Here is a 26,554-nt window from a genome sequence, read left to right as displayed (position 1 = left end):
CTTCCCGCGGCAGGGCAGACGCCGTGTGCACGTGCTCAAATCTCCATGGTAACGGGCTGTTTGTTTTGTTTCAGGCAAGGCGTCGAACACTGCATCCGATGGAGTGACAGCGCCACACAGCAAATCGACTTAGCATTCAATATCTTTTTTATGGTGTACTTTTTTATTCGCGTAAGTTTATGGATAGTTACACTGTAAACATAGTGATAACTAGCAAAAAGTAGAATGCAGACACTCTTTAGGAAGAAACATAAATAAGAATAAAAAAGGAGTGAAGAGTAATTAAGCTATAAAGTCTACAAATGATGCTACATCACTGTTCTCAACATTTAAACTGTAGTTCTTATCGTTGTTTCAGCTTATGCCCGCTGTTCTATCCATCCCACTGTCACTCATTCCCCGCCTGGTGCCTATTGAACTGTTACATTCTGTTTGTGTGTGTCTGTTTTCAGTTTGTTGCCGCCAGCGATAAGCTGTGGTTTATGCTGGAGATGTACTCTCTGGTCGACTACTGCACCATCCCGCCCTCCTTCGTCTCCATATATCTCAACAGGACGTGGATAGGTAGGTAACGTTATTATCCGTATATACTCTCTGGTCGACTACTGCACCATCCCGCCCTCCTTCGTCTCCATATATCTCAACAGAACGTGGATAGGTAGGTAACGTTATTATCCGTATATACTCTCTGGTCGACTACTGCACCATACCGCCCTCCTTCGTCTCCATATATCTCAACAGGACGTGGATAGGTAGGTAACGCTATTATCCATGCATCTCAACAGGACGTGGATAGGTGGGTAATGTCCATATATCTCAAGAGGCCATGGATAAGTACGAGGTAGGTGACATCGTCTCAATCGGTAACGTGCGTTTCCATGCATAAATCTCAACATGACGTGGATAGGTAGGTAACGTCGTCTCCATGTAGGTAATTACCAGTACTTCAACAAGACATGGATAGGAAGGTAATGTTCGTCTCACATGCAAAGTTTGTCTGCAGGTGTGTTTCCAACAGGACGTGAATAGGTAACGTTAATCTCTATATATCTCAACAGGACGTGGATAGACAAAATTAGTTTCCATGTATCGCAATAGGACGTGGATAGGTAGGTAAGCGTTCGTCTCATCAGGTGACGTTTGTCTCTATATGGATGTGGATAGGTAACGTTATCCATGCATTTCAACACGAGGTTATTTATTCATATATCTCAACAGACCGTGGAGTGATGATCAAGACATGAATCTGGTGTTTCCTGCGCAGGATTGCGGGCCACGCGCGTCTTCGCGGTTCCTGCGCGTCTAATGACGTTGCCTTTTTCGGCGCAGGACTGCGGTTTCTGCGCGCGCTGCGTCTGATGACGGTGCCGGACATCCTGCAGTACCTGAACATATTGAAGACGTCCAGCTCCATCCGCCTGGCCCAGCTGTGCTCCATCTTCATCGCTGTGTGGCTGACAGGAGCGGGAACCATTCACCTGGTAGGTGGCACCACTAAAAAGCACTAAGGATAGACCTCTGTGTATACAGAGGTCTATCCAGTAATTTTAAATAAATCCCACTGTTCAGTGATGTTTAGACACATTATATTTTTATTTTCACTTTTTAACATACATATAATACAATGTCAACCACATTTGGCAATTATTCTTTATCATTATTAAAAAGGCATCTTGAAATGAACAGAAAAGTGTATAAAAAGGCTCGGTAGATGGACACTTAATATACAGTAGGTAGCCCCGAAATATGAGTTTCGTCTTTGATGACGGACATTATTACGTAATACAAAAACGAAGTATTTGAGTGAGATATTTGTGAAGGCATTGAGTCTCGGTTGCAAACGTTCATGAATGCTATTGCTACTTGTTTCCTTATTCCTGACAGATAATGAAGGGTTATTAATTCTAGTTAAAGGGACCCTCCCACCTTAACATTAGTTTTGAGTTGAGATAGCCAAGTTTGCGGCCAGGCTCAGAAACCACCATTTATCCTGGTCGCAACCCCCGCAGCTTTATGGTGTTCAAGAAATTTCTTCTCTTTACTTGCAGGGTGGGACCAGCGTGGTCCCTATCTCTTAACCATTACGGGAATCTGATGACGTCATCAGGCCTTCGAACGTCCGTTAAATGTTTGACTAAAACGTTTTGTAGCACGCGGTAGTATATGCTGCTTTGCGCGCAACAAATGCCGCACTTTCAAATAAAGTCGCTAGGAACAGCGGAGATCCCAAAAAGTAAACAAAAGTAAAAGTCTAATATCTTGAAAACCGGTGAATATTTTTCGATGAAATTTGGTAGATATTCGTTTTTGCTCTTTCTGAACCGAGCGACATCACTTTCATGCCAATTCATTAACTTTTTTGAAGGTGGGAGGGTCCCTTTAAGGCTAACCTGTTATTTAAAACTCAGAGCACCTCACCTATACCGGTGGAATTCTCGGCACCACAGACTGTAGTCGCGGCAGAGGACTGATATAGGCACCTCGGAGCTGATGGTGGCGACAATATCCTGGTCACGTCCCCACCTTACGTGACCAGACTGCCACCACGAGCCACGACCGTGGGGGGGGGGGTTGGGGGGGATTTGTCGCTTCTTGTCACCGGACCGGACAGCTGTGGGATGTTGTTCGCCCGTTCCCTCTGCCCTTGAGAAAGACGGAAGGTGGAGGAGGCTTAAGGTGACGTCAATCGGTCCCGGACGGGAGTTTAGTGGAGAGAGAAGGTCACGTCAGCGAGGGGTAGTGATGTCACGTCACTGAGACGACTGTTGCTAGGGCTCTGTCACGTTAGAGGTATTTCTCAAAAATCATATTTGTGCTAGAAGATGCGTTTGACTATTTTTGTTACGCTAGCTACGATCCCAAATAATGATGTCATTGTTGTTGCTTTATATTTGCCAATATATGTACAAAATTTTATGGTAGCTGGTAGTGTTATATGTTGTGAATGAGGGCAATTTGTTCAACCCTAATATATAAAAATGTAAACTTATGATAGCCTGGTTTTCCCTCTAAAGAAGTGAAGATTTTCGGTGGGTTGCCATCAGCAGCATGTTAAGCCCTCCATGTCATTTATCAAGCACGAAAGATATAAATTCCTTGACAAACCAGTAGCCAGCATAGTTCTGGTCAGCTGTGCAATGAACAATGAACTGAGAGGCCAATGTCCACTGTTTCATTGTCACTTCTTTCCTGTTGCATTATTCAAAAATACTCCATGAACAGCTGTTATAGTCGCTGAGCAGGGAACTGAACATTGTTCTTCTATGGAAAACAGCACGAATGTCGTTGTCAAGTGTCCGTTTTGGCTGGTATATGGAAATAGCAGCAGCGACCTGAGCTGCTTTGGCAGGGTCGCAGTGTTCGGGGTTGTGTATTGAATGTCAAGTATGGCGGGCTTTGTGGCCTTCTGAGACTGATGACGTCACTAAATCTGGTGATCGCGCTATCGCAAACTCCTGGCTGGAGCTGATATTGCTTGTATTGAGTAGCCCGCTTCTTATCAAGAAGCGGAATTGCACCTCAAAGCTAACGGAAATGATGGGAATATAAGAATGGAGACCACTACATTCGAAGTATAGTTCTAAAAGAAAAGTATGTGCACCCCTTATCAAATGAGACATTCAAAAATGCCTGCGGACATGGCCGACTATCAAGTTTAAAACCCCGCTCTGATGAAAATTCAACAGTCGGAAAATTCCGCTGTAAAACTCCGCTTTTATGCACAGATTCACTCGGTGGACTTATCTCCTATCTGTCTTTCTGTCTCGCCTCTCCGTTCCTGTCTCCCTCCCCCTCTCTCTCTCTCTCTCTCTCTCTCTCCCTCTCCCTCTCCCTCTCTCTCTCTCTTTCTATTCTCTCTGTCTCTCTCTCTCTCTCTCTCTCTCTCTCTCTCTCTCTCTCTCTCTCTCTCTCTCTCTCTCTCTCTCTCTCTCTCTCTCTCTCTCTCTCTCTCTCTCTCTCTCTCTCTCTCTCTCTCTCTCTCTCTCTCTCTCTCTCTCTCTCTCTCTCTCTCTCTCTCTCTCTCTCTCTCTCTCTCTCTCTCTCTCTCTCTCTCTCTCTCTCTCTCTCTCTCTCTCTCTCTCTCTCTCTCTCTCTCTCTCTCTCTCTCTTCCTCTCCAATGTTCTCTCTGGCAGAGGGCCGACAGTGTCGCTGAAATTCCGGCGGCTACCTGGGTTGGAACGGCACGGCACGCGCTCACAGTCCCTCAGGGGTGACGGTGTCGCTTCACGGGACAAGGATAGAACGGTCTCTCAGACCTGGGATGTCGTGGTCGAAGTGTGTCTGAATTTAGAAGAAGTGTCTGAGTTGGAATTGTCTGTGGAACTATAGTCCCACGACTTATCGCGATTTTTACGACCATGTGCTTGCATGGTCTTTGCTTAGGTACTGAAATGTTAGTGCTGGTGTGAATTGAATGAGATCTGACGTTAGTGATTAAATCTGTGCCGATATCTAGTGAGAAAGCTTTGAAGACGTTATGCCTTAGCTATGGCATAAGAATGCTGAATAATGGACGTTGAAAATTAAAATAAAATCTGTCAATTTAAAGCAATCCGTACCAAGAGCTTACAAGAAGGATGGGTTTAGGTTTTTTATGTCACGGTGTACGCAGAAGTTTGCCTTTTTACATTTTTTTCTTCCCACACTATCTCTGTAGCAATAAACCGCCATAAAAATGCTAACCATGACAGAGGCGGATCCAGCTCAGAGTTTTTTTTTTGGGGGGGGGGGCAAACCATAAAATTTATCGATTCTTTCCATGCATCGTCCATAGGCGTAATGTTAAAATTATGCCGTTTGGGGGGGCAAATGCCCATTTTTTGCCCCCCCTGGATCCGCCACTGAACCATGACGCTAGACCTCTCTCACGCTCTCACTCTCCCTCTCTTCTCGCCCTTAGTTGGAGAACTCTGGTGACCCGATCGAGTTTAACAACCCGCAACAGCTGAGTTACTGGACGTGCGTCTACTTCCTCATCGTCACCATGTCCACGGTTGGCTACGGAGACGTCTTCTGTAAGACGGTGCTCGGAAGGACATTCCTCGTGTTCTTTCTGCTCGTCGGACTGGTGAGTTTCACATTCTGCCGCTAGGGGCGCTGAGGTAGCGATGATAGGCGTATCGGTATACTGTTTACTGGAGTAGGGGAGTTTCATATGTAATACCCATGCTTGTATGTATTTTTTTATACTGAGCTGGAAAGCGATACAATGTCAATTTATGGTGGAATCATAAATCGAGCGAGCGAGTTGAATCTCTGAATCACGGATGGAATAAAGACTCACTCGGTGTACAAAAGTATGAAGATGCCCTTTGTCGCACCTTCTCCCAAAAGTTGCAACTTGACAATCCTTGTTCGAAAATAAATAGCCACTGAGGAAGGCGACAGGTAACTTCAGAAGCCTGCAAATGCCAAAAAAGGAGTTGCGAAGAGCAGTAGGTTAACCAAGTACTAGCGTTTGTAAATCAAACTCAACGTGGATAAAGCAAAGTCATCTGTACATTGCGCTCTAAATTTATCTTGACACAGCTCATTTTTTTTTAGAACACATTTAAAAGGATCTTTTTTTTTTAAACACTTTCCACCTTCAACACGTTTGCTGAACCTTGGAGTGCTGCACAAGACATGCACTGGAGTGTGCAATGTGCACGTTGAACGGTTTGCACTCAGCTTTCCGAAATGTGCCTGTCATTTGGTCACCGAGTGTTTTTGTCATGGGTTCATTCACTCACTTCATATGCTATCTTTATTGCTTGCGTCAAAGAGAAAAGGCGCGATTTGTGCGAGCATTAAAGTATGTTTGTGTTGAATGGTTGAGACTGTATGAAGGGTTTATTGTATAAGTTGTTATGTATGCCTCCGGTGTAGTAAATTTAACCGTGCAGTGAAACTGTGTGCGAGTATGTGTATGCGCGTGTGATTGCGTGCGTTGTGGGTGCGTGCGTTTGTCTTTTCGTTCTTGCGTGCGTGAGTGTGTATGTGTGTGTCTGAGAAGCCGCACTGCCTTGTAACACATTGAGGCTTTTATAGCGAAATCAAATCGATCACCAAAAGTAACGAAATTGTTTTCTTTATTTTTTACCGTGCTAAATTCAATTTTTTGGCGCGTTTCCTTCTGGATCTTTTTAGTTGTTTCGGTTTTTAGTTTCTATCCAGTTAATTCCACGCTACTATACCAGTATAACGCCTTTTGGGGCGACTAACGGAGCGAGCGAGAGGGTGGGCCTTGCACGTGCGAAATTGCGAGGAGGTACCTCCAACTGACTTGTGCACGGCACCCTACTAACTGGTCTCTAGCGATGTGCCAAATTTGGGCACAATCGGCCCAGCCGTTCTCGAGATCTGGAAGCGGCACCCTGCACGTGCGCACGTGCAAAATGGGTCCCAACTGACTTGTGCACGGCACCCTACTAACCGGTCCCTAACCGTGTACCAAATTTGAGCGCAATCGGTCCAGCCGTTCCCGAGATCTGGAAACGACCCCTGCACGTGCGCACGTGCAGCAGCACCCCAACTCTGGCACATGTATATGCAGTGCCTAGTGGGTGCCTACCTACATGCCAACTTTCAGCGCAATCGGCCAAGTAGTTACCGAGATATTGCAACAATTACAAAACTGACACCTCTTCGTTTTGCACGTGGCACGTGCATAAGGGGTCACCCACATGCATCGGGAATAGTCCAATACCTGGTAGAAGGAATGAAGCTACCCTACAAAAATTACCGCGTGTAAATCGGTCAAGTGGTTGCTGAGATATAAGCCTCGCAAAAGCGTGACCACGGCCGGCCGGCCGGCCGGCCGGCCGCTCATACTCAGAAATTTCCGTTAATCTAAGGAAAGACTACGCTCGCTTCGCTCGCTCCGTAATAACCAGTATAACGCCTTTTGGGGCGACTAACGGAGCGAGCGAGAGGGTGAGCCTTGCACGTGCGAAATTTCGAGGGGGTACCTCCAGCTGACTTGTGCACGGCACCCTACTAACCGGTCTCTACCGATGTGCCAAATTTGAGCACAATCGGCCCAGCCGTTCTCGAGATCTGGAAGCGGCACCCTGCACGTGCGCACGTGCAAAATGGGTCCCAACTGACTTGTGCACGGCACCCTACTAACTGCTCCGTAACCGTGTACCAAATTTGAGCGCAATCGGTCCAGCCGTTCTCGAGATCTGGAAACGACCCCTGCACGTGCGCACGTGCAGCAGCACCCCAGCTCTGGAACATGGATATGCATTGCCTAGTGGGTGCCTACCTACATGCCAACTCTCAGCGCAATCGGCCCAGTAGTTACCGAGATATTGCAACAATTGCAAAAGTGACACCTCTTCGTTTTGCACGTGGCACGTGCATAAGGGGTCACCCACATGCATCGGGAATAGTGCAATACTTGGTAGAAGGAATGAAGCTACCCTACAAAAATTACCCCGTGTAAATCGGTCAAGTGGTTGCTGAGATATAAGCCTCGCAAAAGCGTGACCACGGCCGGCCGGCCGGCCGGCCGGCCGGCCGCTCATACTCAGAAATTTCCGTTAATCTAAGGAAAGACTACGCTCGCTTCGCTCGCTCCGTAATAAATTGTGAAAGGCTTTCACAATTTCACAACAAGACAAAGACTAAACATTGTGAACTTTTAGAACTTCCATGTCCCCACAAAAGCCTCTGTGTTTTCATTTGTGTGATGTCAAAGGATGTTGTAATTGATATGAGGAACTGCACGCATTCATTGCGCCACGTGCCACGTGCACATCGATCCCGTGTGCGTGTCATGTGTCCGTTTACCACGTGCTTGCACCTGCTCACCAAAAGGAGCTTATTTTCAGGCAACGGTTGTTGAGTTGGGCCTTTTAAAACTCACTGGGCCGCGTTTTTAGTGAACGGACATCACCCAGCATCTACCCTAATGAATATCGGCTTCCTTGCCTCCTAAACTGATAAAAGTTCCGCCAGTTGCTGCTGATGACACTTTATGTTACTGGTCATTAGCTTTTTCTCCTTCAGTTGCTTCATAGTTTTCTTTCTTCCCCAAAGCTACCTCAAAAGTTATCCTTTTGTGCCAGCGATAACCCGTCCTCTTTCATAGGCCAATCTTATCACATCCACTTATCACAGCCAATCTTAGTTCCCATGCGTACCTCTTCCATTCAGCTCCCATTTGAGCAGCCAATTTTGTTCGTTCCGTTCTTATCCCCTTTGAGTTTTGTCTTGCTCTCTCGTTTCTTGGAGCACTGAGAGTGCAACTGTCACGTGTTTAATCACGTGTCCTCACGATACGCGCACTTCTACGCGTGTGCGTGCGTGTCTCTGTGTGTGCGTGTGTCTTTGTACGAAATCTGTCCATGCATGACCTTGGCATCACTATAGGCCCCCTATTGCCCCACCACTTTCTATGTTACCGCTTGTGCGTTCTTTTACCGGATTACCTCTTGCCGGAGAGCCTATGCTTCTGAGAGCACTGCGTGAGCTCAATCAGCTCAGCCAGTGACTGAGCTATCTGAGCTCTGAGCTATGTGAGCCGGCGACTGAGCCAGCACTGAGCTAGCACTGAGCTATTCGAGTCCGACCCACCTGCATGCCTTATTTAGGGACTCGGTCAAAAGCCGTGCTTCAAATGTCACCAGGCCCCAGAATCACTTTCTGGTCGAAATCGGGAAACTGTCACGGCTAAACGTACACCGCTTGGGATTGATTATGTTTTAAACGTTTGTTGGCTGACTTTTTTGAAGAGGATGCCGATGGTTTGGGCTTTTGCCTGTGAATGTACGGCACAGCCAATGCAACGACGGAGATCGCTGATAAATTTCCAGCATGATTTGCATATTATTTGAGTGACTACTGGGTTCTTGCATGAGCATTTGGTCTGCCCATTGTCACACACGTTAGGTACACAAACACCAAGACGCAGCCCGTTTGTAATGCATTTTTGTGCGGTTGACGTAGCATTCCATTTTTATCGAGAAAAAAAAAATAGACGCACGTTTGTTATCACAGATGCAAGATTAACGTTTTAAATATATTACGCTCTCGGTTATATAAAAAGAGCTTAATTCGAATGTTAAGGGCAAATGGGCTAAACGCACACTGGTAATAAGCGTAATAAGTAGCATATAATGTCACCATTGACAATGCTTTGCATGAATTCTGCACGGTGGTACTGATTTCTAGTGGCATTTTCATTTTCTTTTTTGAAACAAAAACGGCGACAGACGTATTTGAGATGATGGCAATACATTTTTGTCTCGAAATGCTTACCGTTATGTTTTAGCAGGCATAGCAAAATTTTGTAGTTTTTTTTTTTGTAGACACCGGGATTAAGAGTTTTAGCCAACGTCATTGATAGGAAAATTGTAAAGTCGCTTTTCGTTTTAGTTCCAACCAATGAACAAATACATAACGAATCGATTTTTTAAGGAAGTCTCAAAATAGCCGTTAAACCATAAATTTGTTATATAGTGCTATATATAGTGTTATTAGTGTAAACAAAATATTCCAAATCTATTTGATCGATAGTTTTTCCACAATTATATTAAGGTATTCAACAATCCGCATTTATTTAACGTCTTTTTGTATACGGTACATTGCCAGTTTTTCACCTTATTTCAAGCACTTTTTCAAATAAAGCCAACAGATTGATCTGAAGATTACATAAAGACGCGGTATAGAGCATGCGTCCCTTAGAGCCTACAAATATCCAAAGAGCGTCGATAATTATCAACCGGATATTAGAAGTCAGCTTGTGCCTATAATAGCTAGCGATTTGTCTATCCATGTATGATTTAGACGGACACAACTCCTACCTACATTCGTATTGCTCTGAACAGCTGATTATGTTGTTGGTTAGCTGTAATTTTATTTTATCTACGATCGTCACAATTCTTACGCCCTGAGTAGAGTAAGAGCGCTGTAATCGATTGAACTTGCTTGTAAGTATGCTTCCATAGTGTTGAATGATTAATGCTACCTATTTTTCTGAGTTAACCTTTTCCACTGTGAGGTGACCCTGTGTTGTGCCAAGCCCTTTGTTCTAACGTCTCTTTCTTCTCTTTGTTGTTATTTTACCCTAGTGTAGGGGCATCCCGCTTAGTGCAGCTCCTTAGCTCGTAGGACCGGTTGAACTACACCACTATTCATTATCTGTGTGCTTCTGTCTTCTACCAGGCCCTTTTTGCGTCCAGCATACCGGAAATTTTCGATATCCTTGGACGGAGAACCAAATACGCTGGCTCGTACAAGCGAGAACATGGCAAGAGGTAACGCTATCCCTCAAAGAGCTCGGGCCGTGCCGCGTCGGTGGGACACGCTCTCACCGGCCGGCCGGCCGGCCTCTCACTCTCTCACTCTCTCACTCTCTCTCTCTATCTCACTCTTTGGCTCGATTTCGGTGTGTGGATGTTGGGTGAGGACCGCTTTTGTGTGGGCCAGCCTTTAATGTGAGCCGGCGTCCGCGCGCTCTATGTGTGATCATCGTATGGCCTGGGGGAACAGCACCTGCCCGGACCGCCCCTGCTGACCCAGTTGGTCACTGGAGGCTCCCGAGGCACCCGCCCTCGCAGCCGGCATAGAGGCTCGTTCCTGCCGGGGCTCTACCCGTGCTGATGTGCGCTGACCGCACCAGCCGAACACAAAACAACCGGCGAATCGCCCAGTCACTGTTGGCTTTCGCATGCGTCCAAGCGCTGTGCGGGCTTAGTCATACGCCTCACGTAAAATCATGGCCTAGTAGCGAAGTTTTGTCCTGCGATAGGTCCTCACTAGCCTGGCTGGAACCTCGGGCAGGGCGACGCCGTCTCTGCCGGCTGTGGGCCGCGGGGCATGGCGGTGGGCCGAGCTGCAGTGTTCGCACAAATCTCTCAATATCTGGCCCACTCTCTCACCGAGCTCTGTTGCTTGTTTTGCCCTGGGCGTTCCGTTGGCCTTATTTGTTTTCACTCCCACTCTCACTTTCTCACTCTCTTTCTCACTTTTCTCTGGCTCTCTTTGTCTCACACGCGGCGGCGCGCTTTCTTTTGCTCTCTGACAGGCGGTCTTTGCGTCGTGGATACCGGAAATAACGGAAATCGTTGGGAATAGACCCAAATATGGCGGCACGCGGCAATCCGGCAAGAGGTACAGCTGGGCCCATATAGATGGCGCTACTAGCGATCTGCCCTCTAGAACCACGGTGCCACCCCGCATGAACGCTCTCTCTTTCTTTCTCTCTCTATCTCCGGCACGGAAAGAAGTGGAGGAAGGTTGTTGAGACCCCCACCACGCTCGAGGCGTGGTGGTGGTCGTCCTCCGCAACATCCTCCACTTCTTTCGGTGGCCTTTAGTGAAGTCCAAGGTCATTGCCCAACTAGTCTAGAGCCTGGATGCGTTTCTCACCTCCCGGTCTCGTCTGTTTTCGGCACTTAGGCAATATTCGCGAGCTGCATTCCCGAAATTATAGACCTGGTCGGAAACAGGTCGAAATATGGCGGGACTCTGAAGAACGAGCGGGGAAGGAGGTAGGTGGCCACTAACGACCATGCGGCGTCTTGTATTAAACGGAAAATCGCCCTAAACCGATTTGACGTTGACTGACTTAATGCAGAGCATCAGCGTTGAGTAAACATTGTTCAGTGCAAACATGTCGCACACGATCATAAGTGGGCGCCTGATTTGGCAGATGACATATAAATTGACAAAACAAAATGATCGTGAAGCTCGGCGAAGTGACATATTACCTACTTGATAGGGGATCAATCCAGCTTAGTCAAAATCTATTTTAGAAGGCGGACCTTTGACCGCCTGGTCAGCCAAATACCAGACGCCTCATTGTTAAACTGACCGCTACTGCTATCCGTTGCATTTGCTTAGCAGATGTTGCATGCAGCTGAGAGCCATTTGCTGTCGTTTGCCTGTACTTAGGTGCGGGCTGTGGGGTGTCTGGGTAGCGGCCCACTGCTGCTGAACTGCTGAGCTGAGCTGAGCTCTGAGCTCTGAGTTCTCAGCTGGGCAGTTCGCAGACAGAAGGCTGCTACCCAAGAGTGTCTAGCAAATGTATCGTCTAAAGTCCATTGAACTGATTTGTGAGCAATAATGTAGGAAATGCTGCCATTTTTATTGTAAATGAATCACAATTGTGTAATTGTCATATTTTAGATGGTGTGAACTTGTCCTAAAATGCTGTACTCTCTTAAAATTGTCCGTCAATTTTATTGTTCATTTTACAGCACATTAGTATGATGATTGATGAACAATGTAGTTATTTTGAGTATAAAACGGAGGCTCATCTTTGTTAAAGAGACTGTCCCATCTGAAACAGTGGTCTTGTGAATCCAATCAGTGTGTGCAAGTGAGCTCTGATAGCATATTCCCGTTTTGCTTGAACAAATGAAAACTAAAAAATCGGAATGAACTTTTTCAAAGAACTGGTTTCGGTGTCTTATCAAATATCAAGGATTTCTGGCCAACTTTCCGTCTCTCGACGTATTTAAGCGGCTGATACGCGTTTGCTGAAAGTTTTTGGATTTTTAAGTTCGATGACGAATCAAGATTGCTCACGTACGCTGACGTCATATATTAAAAGTCATTCAAATTACATATCCAAGGATCAGCGCACTATATACTTTGATTTCTTTCAATGTTATGGCTGCTCTGGAAAATCGTTGCAGCTCCATTCTCATTACCAGCGTGATGGTTGTTGACTGGTAAAAGTGGGACAGTCACTTTAATTGAAGTATGCCTAGTACAATATGATAAGGAAATACCTTGCAGTGCATGAGTTTCGAGTCGGATAGACAAAGTCCAGTTGTTTCCCTCCGTATGTAGTGGCGAATTAGCAGTAGGCTAGAGAGAGACTTGCTCGTGACTTCATGCAGTGAGATGGAATTCCGCCAATTTCTGCTGCGGCTGAGCATGTTGTTGCAACCTTCCGTGAAATTGTGCATGTCACTTGTTTATTGCAACATGCAGGATAGGTGATAAGTCGAGCATAGAAGAGATGCGGGACTTGTATGCATTTGTGCTGAAGTTTCTGTCGAGGAAAAATATTAGTCGTCTTGAATTTCTTGTTTTATTATGTTGTCAATCATATTAAACATACAGATATTTTAGGACCAACAAAAATAGAAAAACATCAATTTGCTGAAAACTAGTTTTAGTCAAGGGTAGGTAAGGTCTAAATTGAAAGGGTAAGGGTAAGCTCGTAAGATCGTAATTGAAAGGGTAAGGGTAAGGTCGTAAGATCGTAGTTGAAAGGTCTTTAAGTGCTAGCAAAAACAAGATAACTAATTTATGTGTGCTCTTTTAAGTGGTAAATCTAGGTGCTCAAAGAGAAAGGATTCATTAAAATATTTCGGTCAGATAATTATCTGCTTTATAATCAAAGAACAAACATTTAGGTATTACTAGCGATTATTTCTGTCCATAGCATTTTGGCACCGTATGATAAGCTTTGTTGCGGACATTTTTCTACGTCATTGAATGTCGAACTTACTTTTCTTGAGATCTGATGATTGTAAAAAACGACCAATATAATTCAAATCCTTTGTTTGATATTTGCAATATTTATGTAAAACATAATCCTTCATACTACTTAGGATAGACAAAATAAAAGGCATATAGTTAGATATTACACTCAAGGACGATGAAATACGTGAAACTTACTGATAACAATCATTTTTATCATATAAGTGACCGATAGGTCCCCTGTCCCTGTTCCCCTCCCCTGCCCCCTCTGACCGTCTGACCGGTCTCTCCAGGCACATTGTGGTGTGCGGTCACATCACCTACGAGTCTGTGTCACACTTCCTCAAGGACTTCCTCCACGAGGATCGAGAAGATGTGGATGTAGAGGTTGTGTTCTTACACAGGTGAGTGTCCTGAACATGCTGAATGTGATGTTGCATTGAGTTTGGGGTTCGTCTGTTTATCTGATGAGGGTGGGGCAGCCACATGATAGGGATGGAGAACTTTGTTCAGCGAATTTTGATGAGAAATTATCTTGCTATGGGAGTTGCATTGATACCTAACTCCTTTATGCTAACATTTTGGGGTACAACTGGACTTCACGGGCCAGTTGTAAGGCCGATAATTATTATGAACTGTCAACTTATAAGGCATAATATTCACGTTCCGTTCCGATGCTTTGTATAAGGTCTATTCTCTCTTCTTTCTTTTTTAATTGCATGTGAGGCATTAACATCGCATAACGCATTTGCGTTTGGCATAACTGATAAGACTGTGTGTATATTCCGTCAAAAGTGTTCAGATTACGCTTGTTGAATGACAAATCTTCTTTTCAGCACACTGACACATGAAAGTGACAGGGTTTTTGAAACAGCTAGCGGAAATTGTTCCTTTCTAGCATAATAGCACGTAAGAAATAATTCGCAGCTTTAAAGGGACTATCCCACCTTTAACATAGGGTTTGAGTTGAGATAGCCAAGTTTGCGGCGAGGTTCAGAAACCACTATCTATCTAGGTTGCAACCCCCGCGGCCTCTTGGTGTTGAAGAAATTCGTTCCCTTCATTTGAAAATGGGCCTTGTATATACAAGGCCCTATCTTCAACATGGAGCGACCGTTAGTGTGACGTCACCTCGTTTAGTCATTCTGATTTAAATGGGTTTGTTCGTTGAAAAATCGCTTAACCCTCGCCCTGGCAGGGCATTTTTCATAACACGGCCTGGCAGGGGGGGGGGGGGGGGTCGATGCGACCCCCCCCCCTCGCGATTGGCTCCTATGGCACCTAGAAACACCAAATTTGGTAGGTAGGTGGACCCCCTGGAGTTCTCGCCCCTGTGCAAATTTGGTTGCTCTAGGTCAATATTTAGGGGGGTTTTGGGGGTTATAACTGTAAAAATTTCGCTAAAAACAGGTCAAAAGTTTTTTGCTTATAACTTTTGATCTAATTAAGATAGTGCAAAAACAAAAGCACCAGTGAACTCAGCACGTCAATTCGCGTCGAATGATATACTTTTTAGCCTGCTTAAGTGTACTTAAAGTTTTTCTTAAATTTTAAGTAAACTTAAATTAATAAATTAAGTTCAAGTTAACCAAATTCCAGCATATCGCATATCATTCGATTCGGCTGATCACTAGAAACACAATGGTACCATTTTTTAAGCTCTAGCGTCGTTATGTGCCAAGTTATTGGCAAAAACGTCATTTGACCTCAGTTGACCTCATTTGACCTGACCCATGGATAAGTACACCAAACAAAGAAGCACCAAGTGACCTGCTGTTAAGTACTGTGGTTTCAAAGCACAAAAGTGATAGAACGAAGCGGATATCTCCAGTATTTTCCGTTTTTAGTATTTTCCCATAGGCTTAACATTACGACGTAATGACCTCTAACTGACCTCAGGTCAGTGACCTAAAAAAACCTGAACTATATGTTATAAACTCGGTGAACTTAGCACATCCTGAAAGTTTGAAGGAAATCAGTTCAAAACTGTGAGTTGGACAGGTGCAAAAAGAAAATTGAAATTTGACCATGACCTTGTATCGGTTTTTCTGACCTGGTGACCTGACCCAAGGTCACCCGGACCTGAAATTTTCAGGTCATATGTAAAAAGGTTGCCCCATAGGCTGTGCCAAATTTGGCGGCGCCGCGCGCCGCCGTTTTTACGCTATCTTCGAAAAACCTTAGGGGGGGTCGCATCGACCCCCCCCCCCCCTGCCAGGGCGAGGGTTAAAACTTGGTCTGAACTTTGTTGTGGTGCCTACAGAGTAAAAAGAATCAGCTTTATGACAGTAATGTGGCCTGGGGAAGGAGGTAATTTTGGGCTGTGACGCCACATATTTGAAAGTTTGTGTTTGGAATATGGGAAGCCTAAGATGTTTAATGAAAAATAAATGCCAGAACCGTGTTCCTGGTCATCCAATCTATAAAGTCGGGCACAATTTAACTGGTTTTAACAACATTTTAGAAGGTGGGATAGTCCCTTTAACCATCCCTATTTCGGACATGGCACACGGTGATTTTTCATATTAAATTCTCACAATCTTGCGGAAAGCTGGCTGCCCCTGTGATCTCAGTGACAAATCCTTCTCCTGTGACTGCATTCAGTGTCATTATATCTGTGGTGTGTCGCTGTCAGTATCCTTGTCTGTTATGTGGCCGCGGTCAATTTGTCTTTGACCGCAGTCACTGTCTTCTGTGACTTTGACCACTGTTCTGTGACCACATTGACCTCAGTGACCGTATCTGTCTTGTAACCTCTGTCAATTTAACTGTCTGGGTCAGTGACATAGCCCCGCGGCGCGACTCCATGTGACAGGCAGGAGCCCGATCTAGAACTGCAGGGGGTCCTGAAGCGTAACATCACAGACGTGCGCTTCTTTCGGGGCACAATGATGTCGGCCTATGACCTTGAGCGTGTGCAGGTCAGGGCGTGACGTCTGACCCCGTGACCCCGACCGGAGGGCCCGTGGCGTCGGGGGGCGTGCTCAGCAAAATTTGTTCATATTTTTCATTAACTTTCCATTATTTTATAATATAAATAAAAACCGTTAAGAAAAAACTATATTTTATTGCATTAATAAATATGTGTTAAAATAATTATTTTGGTTTTAGCTCATTCATAAATAAGCTGCCACAAGTTATTAAAAAATTAAAATGTGAAGCATTGTTGAGTTCAAACAAAAGCTCATCTGCCGAGCCATATATAGCGCTCGCTGATTTGGCTACAATGAACGCTTGCATAGTTTAATTTGGGAAAAATATCGCTAGATTCTAATCGTTGTACGCTCACTGAAGCGCAAACGTAGCTCATTTTACGTATTTCTTCTGCCGAGCACACTCCCGACGTCGCGCGCGCTGCTCGGCTTTGGGGTCAGAGTTTAGCACGGTTTGGTCCGTGTGATACCGTTTTTCTAGAGGTGATTTGTCATCACTGCACAGCGGATGCTGAATTTTACTGCCGTTTATCACACTGTTCAATGAGCTGCGATCAGCATGGACCTTACAGGCCTCACTGTTTTATTCTGACTGGATAAGAGCTGACTCTGCACAGAGCGTTTACTTTTCATCATTTTCATCATTGTCATCACTCGCTGCGAATTTTATGTTCTGCCTGGCGTGCATATGTGGATAAGCTATTTATTTATTTTTTTAATCGGCATTTCTCATTGAGCGAAAAACATGTATTTTTATGACAAAGACAGGCCCAGTAATTTGAAGCATTCATCGCTCCGAACAATCTCATGTCAAGTAATAACAAGTCCAAAAAGTCCAAGTGTTCCTTACCATCGTGTTCCTCCACTGACATCGATGTTACCCACCTGGCGCTTCATCTCACCCTCCCTTCCTCACTTTCACATTGATGTTGCTCACTTAGCTCAAAACACCGCCTTTCTCCATTCACATATATCTGCCGCACCGGTTCTTGGGCGTGGATGTGCATTTGTTGTTCGTGTGTGTACGTGTTTAATAACATCTACAGCCGTCCTTCTCACTTCTTGGGTCTCTGAAGAGCGCCTCTTCTTGCGCCTGCTCGCCTCACGCGCGCGTGCGTGCGTGCGTGCGTGCGTGTGTGTGCGTCGGTGTGTATGCGTGTGCCTTTGTATGCGCGTGTGCGGCCGTCCTTTCGTGATGTTAGCGCTTCAGCGGCAGCTGTCCTATTCCATGGAGGACTTCCTCGGGCCCGGCACGTGCCTAATGCCTTCTGTAAGGTCTTTTTAAGGTCTTGCCTAAAGGTCTCTAAGGTTCCGCAGTGTCTTTCTACTACGGCACGTGCCTAAGGAAGGGGTCCGCAGTATCTTTCTAGTAGCCCATCCGTTTCCACTCCTCTGATAGATCCAAGACAGAAATATCTTTTAAGGGCATCACCCGGTTGAAAATGATCTTACCATCATTTATTTAAAAACTGTTGCGTTTTTTTACCATTTTCCTGGCACTGAAATTGTTGCTGATTTTAAAACCCTTTACAACGAAACTAGGTGAAACTAGGATTTAACGTGTCCATATTTTCATTGTCAATAAATACATGATTCCCATTCGGAATGCCAATGAGTTCATGGGATTCACATCGGCTCTAGTTTAATACCCGCCCAAGCCTTATTGGAGAATTATGGCCCGCTCGTGACCTCACTACGAACATAATCCCTGCTCACAGCGCTCTTGCCATGGACGTCACACATTGGTTTCCGTCCTCTTTGGGTGGAAACCTTTCTTCGTCCTAACGCCTAGCAGACCTCCCCGATTCAACACGTGCCGGAGAGGGAAGGATCCTCTTTCGTCTTCCTCTTTGCGGCCCGTGCGCTTGTGTGTGCGCGTGTGTTTGCAATGTTTTGGTGCATCGCTGTTGCCGTCTGTTCACTCTGCCTGTGTGCGTGCCAGCCGTGGCCTGAGGTGTGGTGTGGCTGGCAAAACGACGCAGAGCTACCCCGGTCACTTGAATGTTCACAAAATTCATTTTAACTTCCTTCAGACAATGCTGATTGCTTATTTTTAAACAATAAACTTATTTCTTATGTTTTGTATAAATACTCAATAATGCAGCTAAGCGATACTCTCCGAAAGAGGAAAAAAGGAGTAAATATGCATGCAGCATGTCAAAAAGCTATTTAAAACATTCCAGCCTTGTGATTGGATCACACTGGTCAGGTCACGGGAAGCTCTGCGTCGTCCCACTGGCCGCTGCTTCTCCTCTGACGTCACTCGCCAGTGACGTCATCGCCGCGTTTCAGAGACGAGCCAGACCTGGAGTTGGAGGGCCTTTTAAAGCGTCATTTCACGGCCGTTCAGTTTTACCAGGGCTCGATTATGTCAGCCATTGACCTAGCCCGGGTCAAGGTAACTGTCCTCGCGACGCGGCCAGAGGTCATCTGCATGATTCCTGACGATTTTCTTCACACAGCACGCGCTGTTGTTTGAGGTGCACCCCGCGCGCAGCCGGCGGCCGCCATTTTACTTTGGGCCGGCGCGGGCTGTTTGAATTTCTGCTGCGTAGGAGGGAGCGCTAGCACCGAATGTGCGCGTGTGCGTGTGCGCGTGCGTGCGTGGGATTCCGGTGACCCTCGGACAGTGACATGGCTTTGCTCGGCCACTACCGCCCGAGCTGCGGCTTTGGCTATCGACCCGGGTAGAGATGCGGCATTGGAGGCTCTCTTTTCATCCATCCGCATGCCAGTATTTGGCAAGCATGATTGGCCCATATTCTCTAACATTTTGCATCTCTCTGTCGATCCGCATACGCTTAACGCTGTCGTTATGTTAAACTTTTTTGCTTCGTGTGAAATTTTCGACATGAACTTACTGTGTGCGTTTGTTTCCCTGTTTGTTTGTTTTTTGACTCACTAACGTGTCACCGATTTTATATTTTGCTGTTGTTGTGTTGCTGCGTTTTATTTACGTTGTTTTGCGTCTGTTGGTTTGATTTTTACATCCGTTGATTTTTCGCTTTTTTAGCTCTAAGCCTGAGTTGCGGCTCGAACATCTTCTTCTGCGCCACCGCGTCACCTACCTTACCGGCACACCAATGAACGTAAACGATCTACGACGCGTCAAGGTAGCTATCTTTCACAACTTCGCTTCGGTCAAACCGACACTGAACATTCTGACATCGATTCTCACACAACCTTCATTGATCATAGGAAATCCTTCTCCGGTGTAACATATGCATATTGTTGCTTCCACCGCCTTATAAACACAGGGCCTTGTTCCATGTCTCACAACACTTCATCGATGACGTCATAATACTAATGACGTTACGCCACGCTACTGATTAGGTACTAGCTTTGAAGTAACCGGTGACAGACATACTGATCCGGCTAAATAACGCGAACCCTGTCGCCATTTGTAGCCATTTTACCTTATTCCTGTGCGGTGGAGGCCCGATTTTGCCTGTTTTCAGCTTATGATTCGCTGCCAGCATGCCCACGGGGAAGTTCACCCAGCTAACGCTTTAGAACCGCCCAGAGCTTAAAGATCTACTATGGCATTTTACGATAAATTATGTGATCGATCACAGATTATTGCATGCATTGACGCTGGTCTGGTGAGGGCTCACGCTAAAGCCATCTACGAGGTGTGTCATTAAAGTTCCAGGACTGGTGTCCTAAAAGATGAATTTCAAACCCAAGCCAAAAACCACCATATTTCCCCTTCAAAGTAATCCTTCTGGAGTATACAACTGCGCTCCCAACCCTCTACAGTCACTAATCTTTTTCTTACGTGCTTTTAAAATCATGTCCTCTGGTGCAGGTCGTTTAACAATGAGCGCTGAACAGCGAACAAACTTGAAGTTTTTGGTGCAGTTGGGGAAAACGCCGTCAGAAGCACTGGGTATGCTGCAAAAAGTGTACGGGGATGAGACAATGTCACGCTCACGTGTTTTTGAGTGGTGCAAGAGGTTCAAAGAGGGCCGGGAGGACGTGGAAGATGACCCCAGGAGTGGAAGACCCTCAACGAGCAGGAATGAGGCCAATGTTGAGCGCGTCAAGCAGATGGTGCGTGACGATCGTCGGTTGACTGTTCGACAGATCGCAGATGAGCTTGGCATGAACCACAACAGCGTGTGGAAGATTATCACTGAAGATCTGAAGATGAAGATAGCGAGAAGAGGCGGGAGTTGTGGCAGGGCAACTCGTGGCTGCTTCAACACGACAATGCGCCTGCTCACAATGCCCTGAGCATCAGAGAGTTCTTGGCCAAGAAGAACATCGCCGTGCTGGAGCAACCGCCCTACTCACCTGACCTCGCTCCGTGCGACTTCTTCCTCTTCCCCAAGCTCAAGGAAGTCATGAAGGGGACCCGTTTTGCTGATGCGGACGACATCAAAAAGGCCGTGACGACGGAGCTGAGGAGCATCCCGCAAGAATCCTTCCAGCAGTGCATGCAAGCCTGGCAGAGAAGGATGGACAAGTGCATGCGGTGCCAGGGGGATTACTTCGAAGGGGACAACCTATAGTTTGTAGCCTGGATGTGAAATAAAACTTGTGTGGCACCAGTCCTGGAACTTTAATGACACGCCTCGTAGGTAGTCGCTTATTCCATTTTGTTTTGATAAAATTAATCACATTTAGGAGGTAATACAACCATAATGCTGGAGTCTGGACCTAGCAATACGTATAAGAAGCATAAAGGACTAGGACATTTTAATGAGTGAAACTGTTCATGTCTAGTACATAACGCCTTCTATTGTATTTGGACGGACAAAAATATAGTAAAATGTCAAAAATGACAGTGTTGTATTGCGCTGCCGTTTCAAAGAAACAACGAGTTCAATTTTGGGTGAATTTGAAAACAGTCGCTACAACACGGCCTAGGCTACTATCGTAAAATTGATTTAACCTATAACAACCAAACGACTTTCCGAAATGAGCTGAGGCTGACACCAGACTAGACGGTTCAGATGCGTATTACACTTGCATTTCTTTCGGGCGCCGCTCTAGTTACCTGGCGTGGGCTACTCCAGGGTAGCCTACTGGCGCCCCCACAGTTTGTCCCCGCCCGCCTGCCTGCCTGCTTGAGCCACGCCCGCGCCTCGCCCGGTGGCTGGGTCGCGGCATCTGGCCACAGTGGGGTGCAACTGTCCCAGCTTCTGTTGACTGTAACTGTTGCGTGACTGTAACAGTTGCATCAACGGATGGCTGCAACAGTTGCAACCAAACCCAGCAACTCCCACCGCAGTAGGATGTGACCGTGCGCTCACTTTTGGTCCGCACAGAAAGCCGCCCGATTTGGAATTAGAAGGCCTGTTCAAGCGGCATTTCACAACAGTGGAGTTCTTTCAAGGCAGCATCATGAACCCGATTGACCTACAACGGGTCAAGGTCAGTTCGTCGGCACCGCTGGAGATGCGGAGACGACGTCTTGTACAACTGTAGGCAACCTTCAGCACGGGGATTTTATGACAAAACGAAAAAAGATGTTCTGATTGGAGAATGATTTGCTGTTTATGAAAGACTAGCTGTTATTGCAAGGCCGCGTTAATTGCCTTTTAACTTTCCGAATCGCCTTCAATTTTTTGCAACATCTTCTCTATCACTTTTCCGGCGTGTTTATTTTGACTAACATAACTCATTTGCTTCAGCAAAATAACACTAACGAAGAATTGAAATATTAGCATCTTTTCGCTCTAGTTTTACAACTTTATCTGTTGTCTGAAATAGTTTTATGGCATTTAGTTCAACTTAAGGTACATTTTCGACATGCGCTATGACCCTCAACTCATGCAGAAGGTGTTAGGAACTGGGGCACAAAATATTGAAGACAACAGCGGTGATCATCTTAGTGTGCCTACTGAATTATCTCTACAATTAACGTTTTAATTGTCAATCAGAGCTCGTAAAAGTATTTCCACAAGTCATATAATTTCATAGTTCATATAATTACGATGCATTTTCATCACACATGCTATCAATATCACACGAGAGGTAGCTAGGACTAAGCGCTCGCCTTTCTCGCCACTAACATCTCAGCAAAAGTCACGCACGTTACCGAAGGCTGCGCCTTGCTGCTTCACCTTATACTAGGCGCAAGTAGGAGCTACTGATTAGTACGAGCTACTCATTCGTAGGAGCTAGGCAACTCATTCGTAGGCGGCGGGATGGCAGCAATTTTTCCGGTAACTTCACTCGCATGAGATTGTGTGTTTGAATGCTTTTCATTCTTGGAGTTGGGTTGGCCCCACTTGCCCGTAGTTTTGAACGCACTGCTTTCACCTGCTCTCAGCCGTATTGCAACATTAATTTAAAGATTTTTGCATTCACGTTAATTGCTAATGATATGCCTGACTATTTTTCACAATTCAATATCACAATGACTATATCAATATTGCTTTTTATTGCAAAGATACATCATAACGTCTTACTCAACAGTTTTCCAAACGAGTGCCATGCATGTACGAGTAGTTTGCGTCAGTTCCACCTCTTCACCAATTGGGTCACTGACCGTTGACCTGGCCGGTCTGACCTCTGACCTGACCTGACCTTTGACCTGGCGGTCGTCAGATCCACGATGCAGATGCGTGTCTGGTCCTGGCCAATAAGTACTGCCAGGATCCGGACGCAGAGGACGCAGCCAACATCATGCGCGTCATCTCCATCAAAAACTACAGCGACGACATCAGAATCATCATTCAGCTGATGCAGTACCACAACAAGGTTTGTGAGACGCCCTTCAGTTACTTCTGTAGATATGCTATAGACTTCGGATCATCATCCATGGCTAAGACACTCCCTCCTCACTCTTTAATCTCCTCGTTCCATTCCCCTCTTTTTTCTTTTGCCCTCTGGATGTCCCTCTTGTTCACTCCCTCTCGTTCTAGCTCTTTTCTCCCTCCCCTCATTCTCTTCTCCTTTTTCTTTCCCTCTCCTACCGCATAACTACCAGCTACATCTAGGCTCTTCACTGTACAACCCACCAACTCTCTGCTCTGACGTCATTATGACGTATGTACGGGTCTGCAGGCCTACCTGCTCAACATTCCTAGCTGGGACTGGAAGCGCGGCGATGACGTCATCTGTCTGGCCGAGCTGAAGCTGGGCTTCATCGCACAGAGCTGCCTGGCCCCGGGCTTCTCCACCATGATGGCCAACCTGTTCGCCATGCGATCCTTCAAAACGGTACGTCCCTACGGCAGAGTGAAGGAAAAGGGGTTAATAATGGGGGAATGTCAGTCGGAGGCTTTACCGTCGTATATTCAAGTAAAATGTGATTTATTTTCAAAAGGCTGATGACCATAGCAGCAAAAAAATGTCACGTCCTTATGCCAACTTAATTATTGTAGGTGCATTTAAAAAGACGTGCGTATTTTAATGCTCTTGTGCAAATTATGCGATTTGTCGATTGTGTGTGTAAAAGTATGGTCTATTTCAAACTGTCGTTCGCAAAGGATTTATACGTTGTCTCTCATCCACGAGTGTTCTTAACCATCATCCTAAATCCTAACCCAGATAAAATGGACTAATTCATCTCGTTATCTGTGACGCCATTGTGACTTCATTGATCCCAGATCGAGGGTTGATTTGTGGTTAGATATATCATTGAAGTATTCGAAAGCATCTGTTCACAGTTATTCACATGTTCTCCGCGTTTCGGGGAACGTGCAGGAAAGTTGGGAAGAACGGTGTTCTATTGATCCCTTTTTTCAGAGGCTAGGTGATGATCGGGAAAGATCGAATTAGATATACACATCGTTGACATCGACACATAAATAAATGTTCATCAATAACATCATAAACATCTCAACAATAAACAACATTCCTGGACTTGGCGCGCGTTACCATAATTCCCAAAATTTAGCGGTTTAAAAAAAAAGAAATAACATTTTGATGGTTTATTATTTATTTGCGTTTTGTTTCATACCTCTTGGTATGCGCATGCAAGGTTTTTATCAACTTCCCTTTAGTTGTTTGTTATTTTTTACGATTTTCACGTTTACCATAGTTGTCACATTTATGTAGGATTGTATCCACAGCTACCCTTGTCAACCTGCGCTACCCTGTCAACCTAACACCATAAGATTCCCTGCCTGCGTCCTATATTTTAAAACCCGAACGCTGATTTGTTTTGTTGTTTTTTTTTTCTTCCTGAGCTCCCCTTTTTTATTGGATTCGTTGTGTGTGTTTTTTTTTAACAAAGCTGTTACGTTTTTATTTGTATATGTTATCTAATGCTTGTGCATTTGTGCTACTTGTTTTTGGTTCATCAGTTTTCACATTATTCGTTTTTTTTAGTTCCCTATACTTGTGTTTTGGTTCTGCTTCTTTTTTAGTTTGTCTTCTGGCGCATGTTTTCCGTTCTCTGATTTCTCGTCATACCGTTCTGTTTCGTTTTCCTGAGTTTATGTTTTGTTCGGGCCTTGTCGCCGTCCCCCTCAGATGGATAGCCGCGGCCTGTCGCTCATGAGAAGACTGCAGGCACTGCGGCAGCCTCAGCAGCAGCAGAAGGGAGTCGCGTACCTCTCCGTCGACTTTGCCATTGCCATCTCACTGGTAGTGCGTAGACTTCTTTTATTTCTTTTCAATTTTTTTTTTTGCCTTCTTGGTAATGATATCGATTTCACTGAATGTGTTGCGGGTCTCTCACACCATCACACTGTGGAAAGTAAGCGACTTCCAACTCTTTCGGCCTCTTAGACAATATGAGCTTTAGGCAATTCAAGCTTTGTACAATTCCAACTCTAGACAATTCATGCTCCGCACCAGTGGCGCAGCCAGGATTTCGTTTCGGGGGGGTCATCGCCTCCAAAGCGGGCCCCCTAGTGTGCGGGCCCCCCACCCATTTTTCAGAATCTTTCCATATTTCATACGCATTCTGCTGAGCGGGCCCCCTTTACCTGCATGATAACCCTGAGCGAGTTTGAATCGGAAAATTTTGATAGAACAATAGCTCGGTAATCACCCGGTGTTCAATTTCCACGTGAATTGACCATGACAGAAATATGTTACTATGACGTATGAATTCGTATCTTTCGAGGCCGAAATGTGCCCCTTCCGCAATATGCATAGCATATATGCAAACGGAACTGTTGTCTGCTTCTGTCGGACAAGATTTAAGCAGTCTCACGTGCCTGTCCTAACTCAGTCATCTATTGGCTGCTGTAGTAGATTGTGCTTTATTCTTCTTCATTACGTGAATTCGCTCACAAACAGTTTTAACCCTTGCCGGCACAGGGGGAGGGGATGATGCAACCTCCCCCCTAAGGTTTTTCGCGAATAACTCGGATAAAAATCGGCCGATCGCGACCAAACTTTCAGTACCCTCGCGTTGATCAGTTTTACACCTACCCTAGAAATTTCATGACCCTGACCCAAATGGCCTTTGACCTGTGACCTACTTTCCGAGACCATGTTTGGCCAGAATCGCGATTCGGCGTATGCCGGCTCGCATTAGCCGCGCGTTTGCAGTCTTTTCGTGGTTTCAAGCATTCAAACATGTGAGTTGATGCTGCTCCCATGCATTAGGGACTAGGGTGGATGTCAAGGTCACCTGAAGGTCAGGTCAGGTCATTGACCTATGATGACCTCGGTACTTTTTTCGAATTATACATGTTTCCAGGCTAGTTTTTGGAGCTGAATCCGAATTTAGCAACCATTTGAACATTTACGAAGTAGTTTTGGTGCCTTCGTAACATGTTACGAAGCTGCCATAGGCGGCTGGCACGTAGGTACTGCGAATACTCGGCAGGACCCCTACTGGTTGACCTGACCTGACCTGACCCGACCTGGCTTAAATGCATAAAGACATCATCTGTGATCAAAACTAACATGATAACTATTCATGATCAGTACCCCGAAAAACCCTACAGCAGCCACAATTAACGACGTTCTAACAGGTCCCGATTTTCCGGATTTTTCGGTCATTGACCTGACCTGGAAGGTCAACCAATGACCAAGAACCTTAAAATTGGGTATCGTCGGCTTCCTCTCGTCACGGGGAACACGCTCGTATTTCCCGCGAAGCTCTAGCTCGATCATGGGCCAAACACGAAGGGGTCGTACCATCTTGTGCCGTCGAAGGACGCAAAATGGCCGGAATGGCCTGTGCCGGCGAGGGTTAACGCGCTCATATGGGACATGTATTGCCATGGGCCGGGTTTTTTGTGGCGTGGTGATGTGGTGACGTAGATTCTGTCTGCTATCG

General features: G+C 45.7%; 1 protein-coding gene across 13 annotated transcripts in view; it reads left to right on the top strand.

The window, feature by feature from the left end:
* LOC122387854 (calcium-activated potassium channel slowpoke-like) overlaps positions 1-26,554 on the top strand; it is a 98,104-nt gene that overhangs the window by 31,559 nt on the left and 39,991 nt on the right. For 5 of the 13 annotated variants that reach the window (XM_043378426.1, XM_043378425.1, XM_043378423.1 and 2 more), the window contains exons 5-14: positions 75-171; positions 453-564; positions 1,330-1,481; positions 4,902-5,069; positions 11,390-11,481; positions 13,720-13,830; positions 18,652-18,757; positions 22,918-23,070; positions 23,377-23,532; positions 24,790-24,906. In XM_043378426.1, the coding sequence (XP_043234361.1) occupies positions 75-171; positions 453-564; positions 1,330-1,481; positions 4,902-5,069; positions 11,390-11,481; positions 13,720-13,830; positions 18,652-18,757; positions 22,918-23,070; positions 23,377-23,532; positions 24,790-24,906 (1,264 nt within the window). Of the gene's footprint in view, positions 1-74; positions 172-452; positions 565-1,329; positions 1,482-4,901; positions 5,070-10,153; positions 10,246-11,389; positions 11,482-13,719; positions 13,831-18,651; positions 18,758-19,372; positions 19,473-21,632; positions 21,739-22,917; positions 23,071-23,376; positions 23,533-24,789; positions 24,907-26,554 lie in introns of all 13 variants that reach the window. The other 8 variants (XM_043378431.1, XM_043378432.1, XM_043378427.1 and 5 more) reach the window with 5 other exon arrangements.

This window comes from Amphibalanus amphitrite, unplaced genomic scaffold (assembly GCF_019059575.1).
Source record: "Amphibalanus amphitrite isolate SeventyFive unplaced genomic scaffold, NRLGWU_Aamphi_draft 000300F_arrow, whole genome shotgun sequence".
Lineage (NCBI taxonomy): Eukaryota > Metazoa > Arthropoda > Thecostraca > Balanomorpha > Balanidae > Amphibalanus > Amphibalanus amphitrite.
This window is presented reverse-complemented; position numbering and strand designations above follow the sequence as displayed.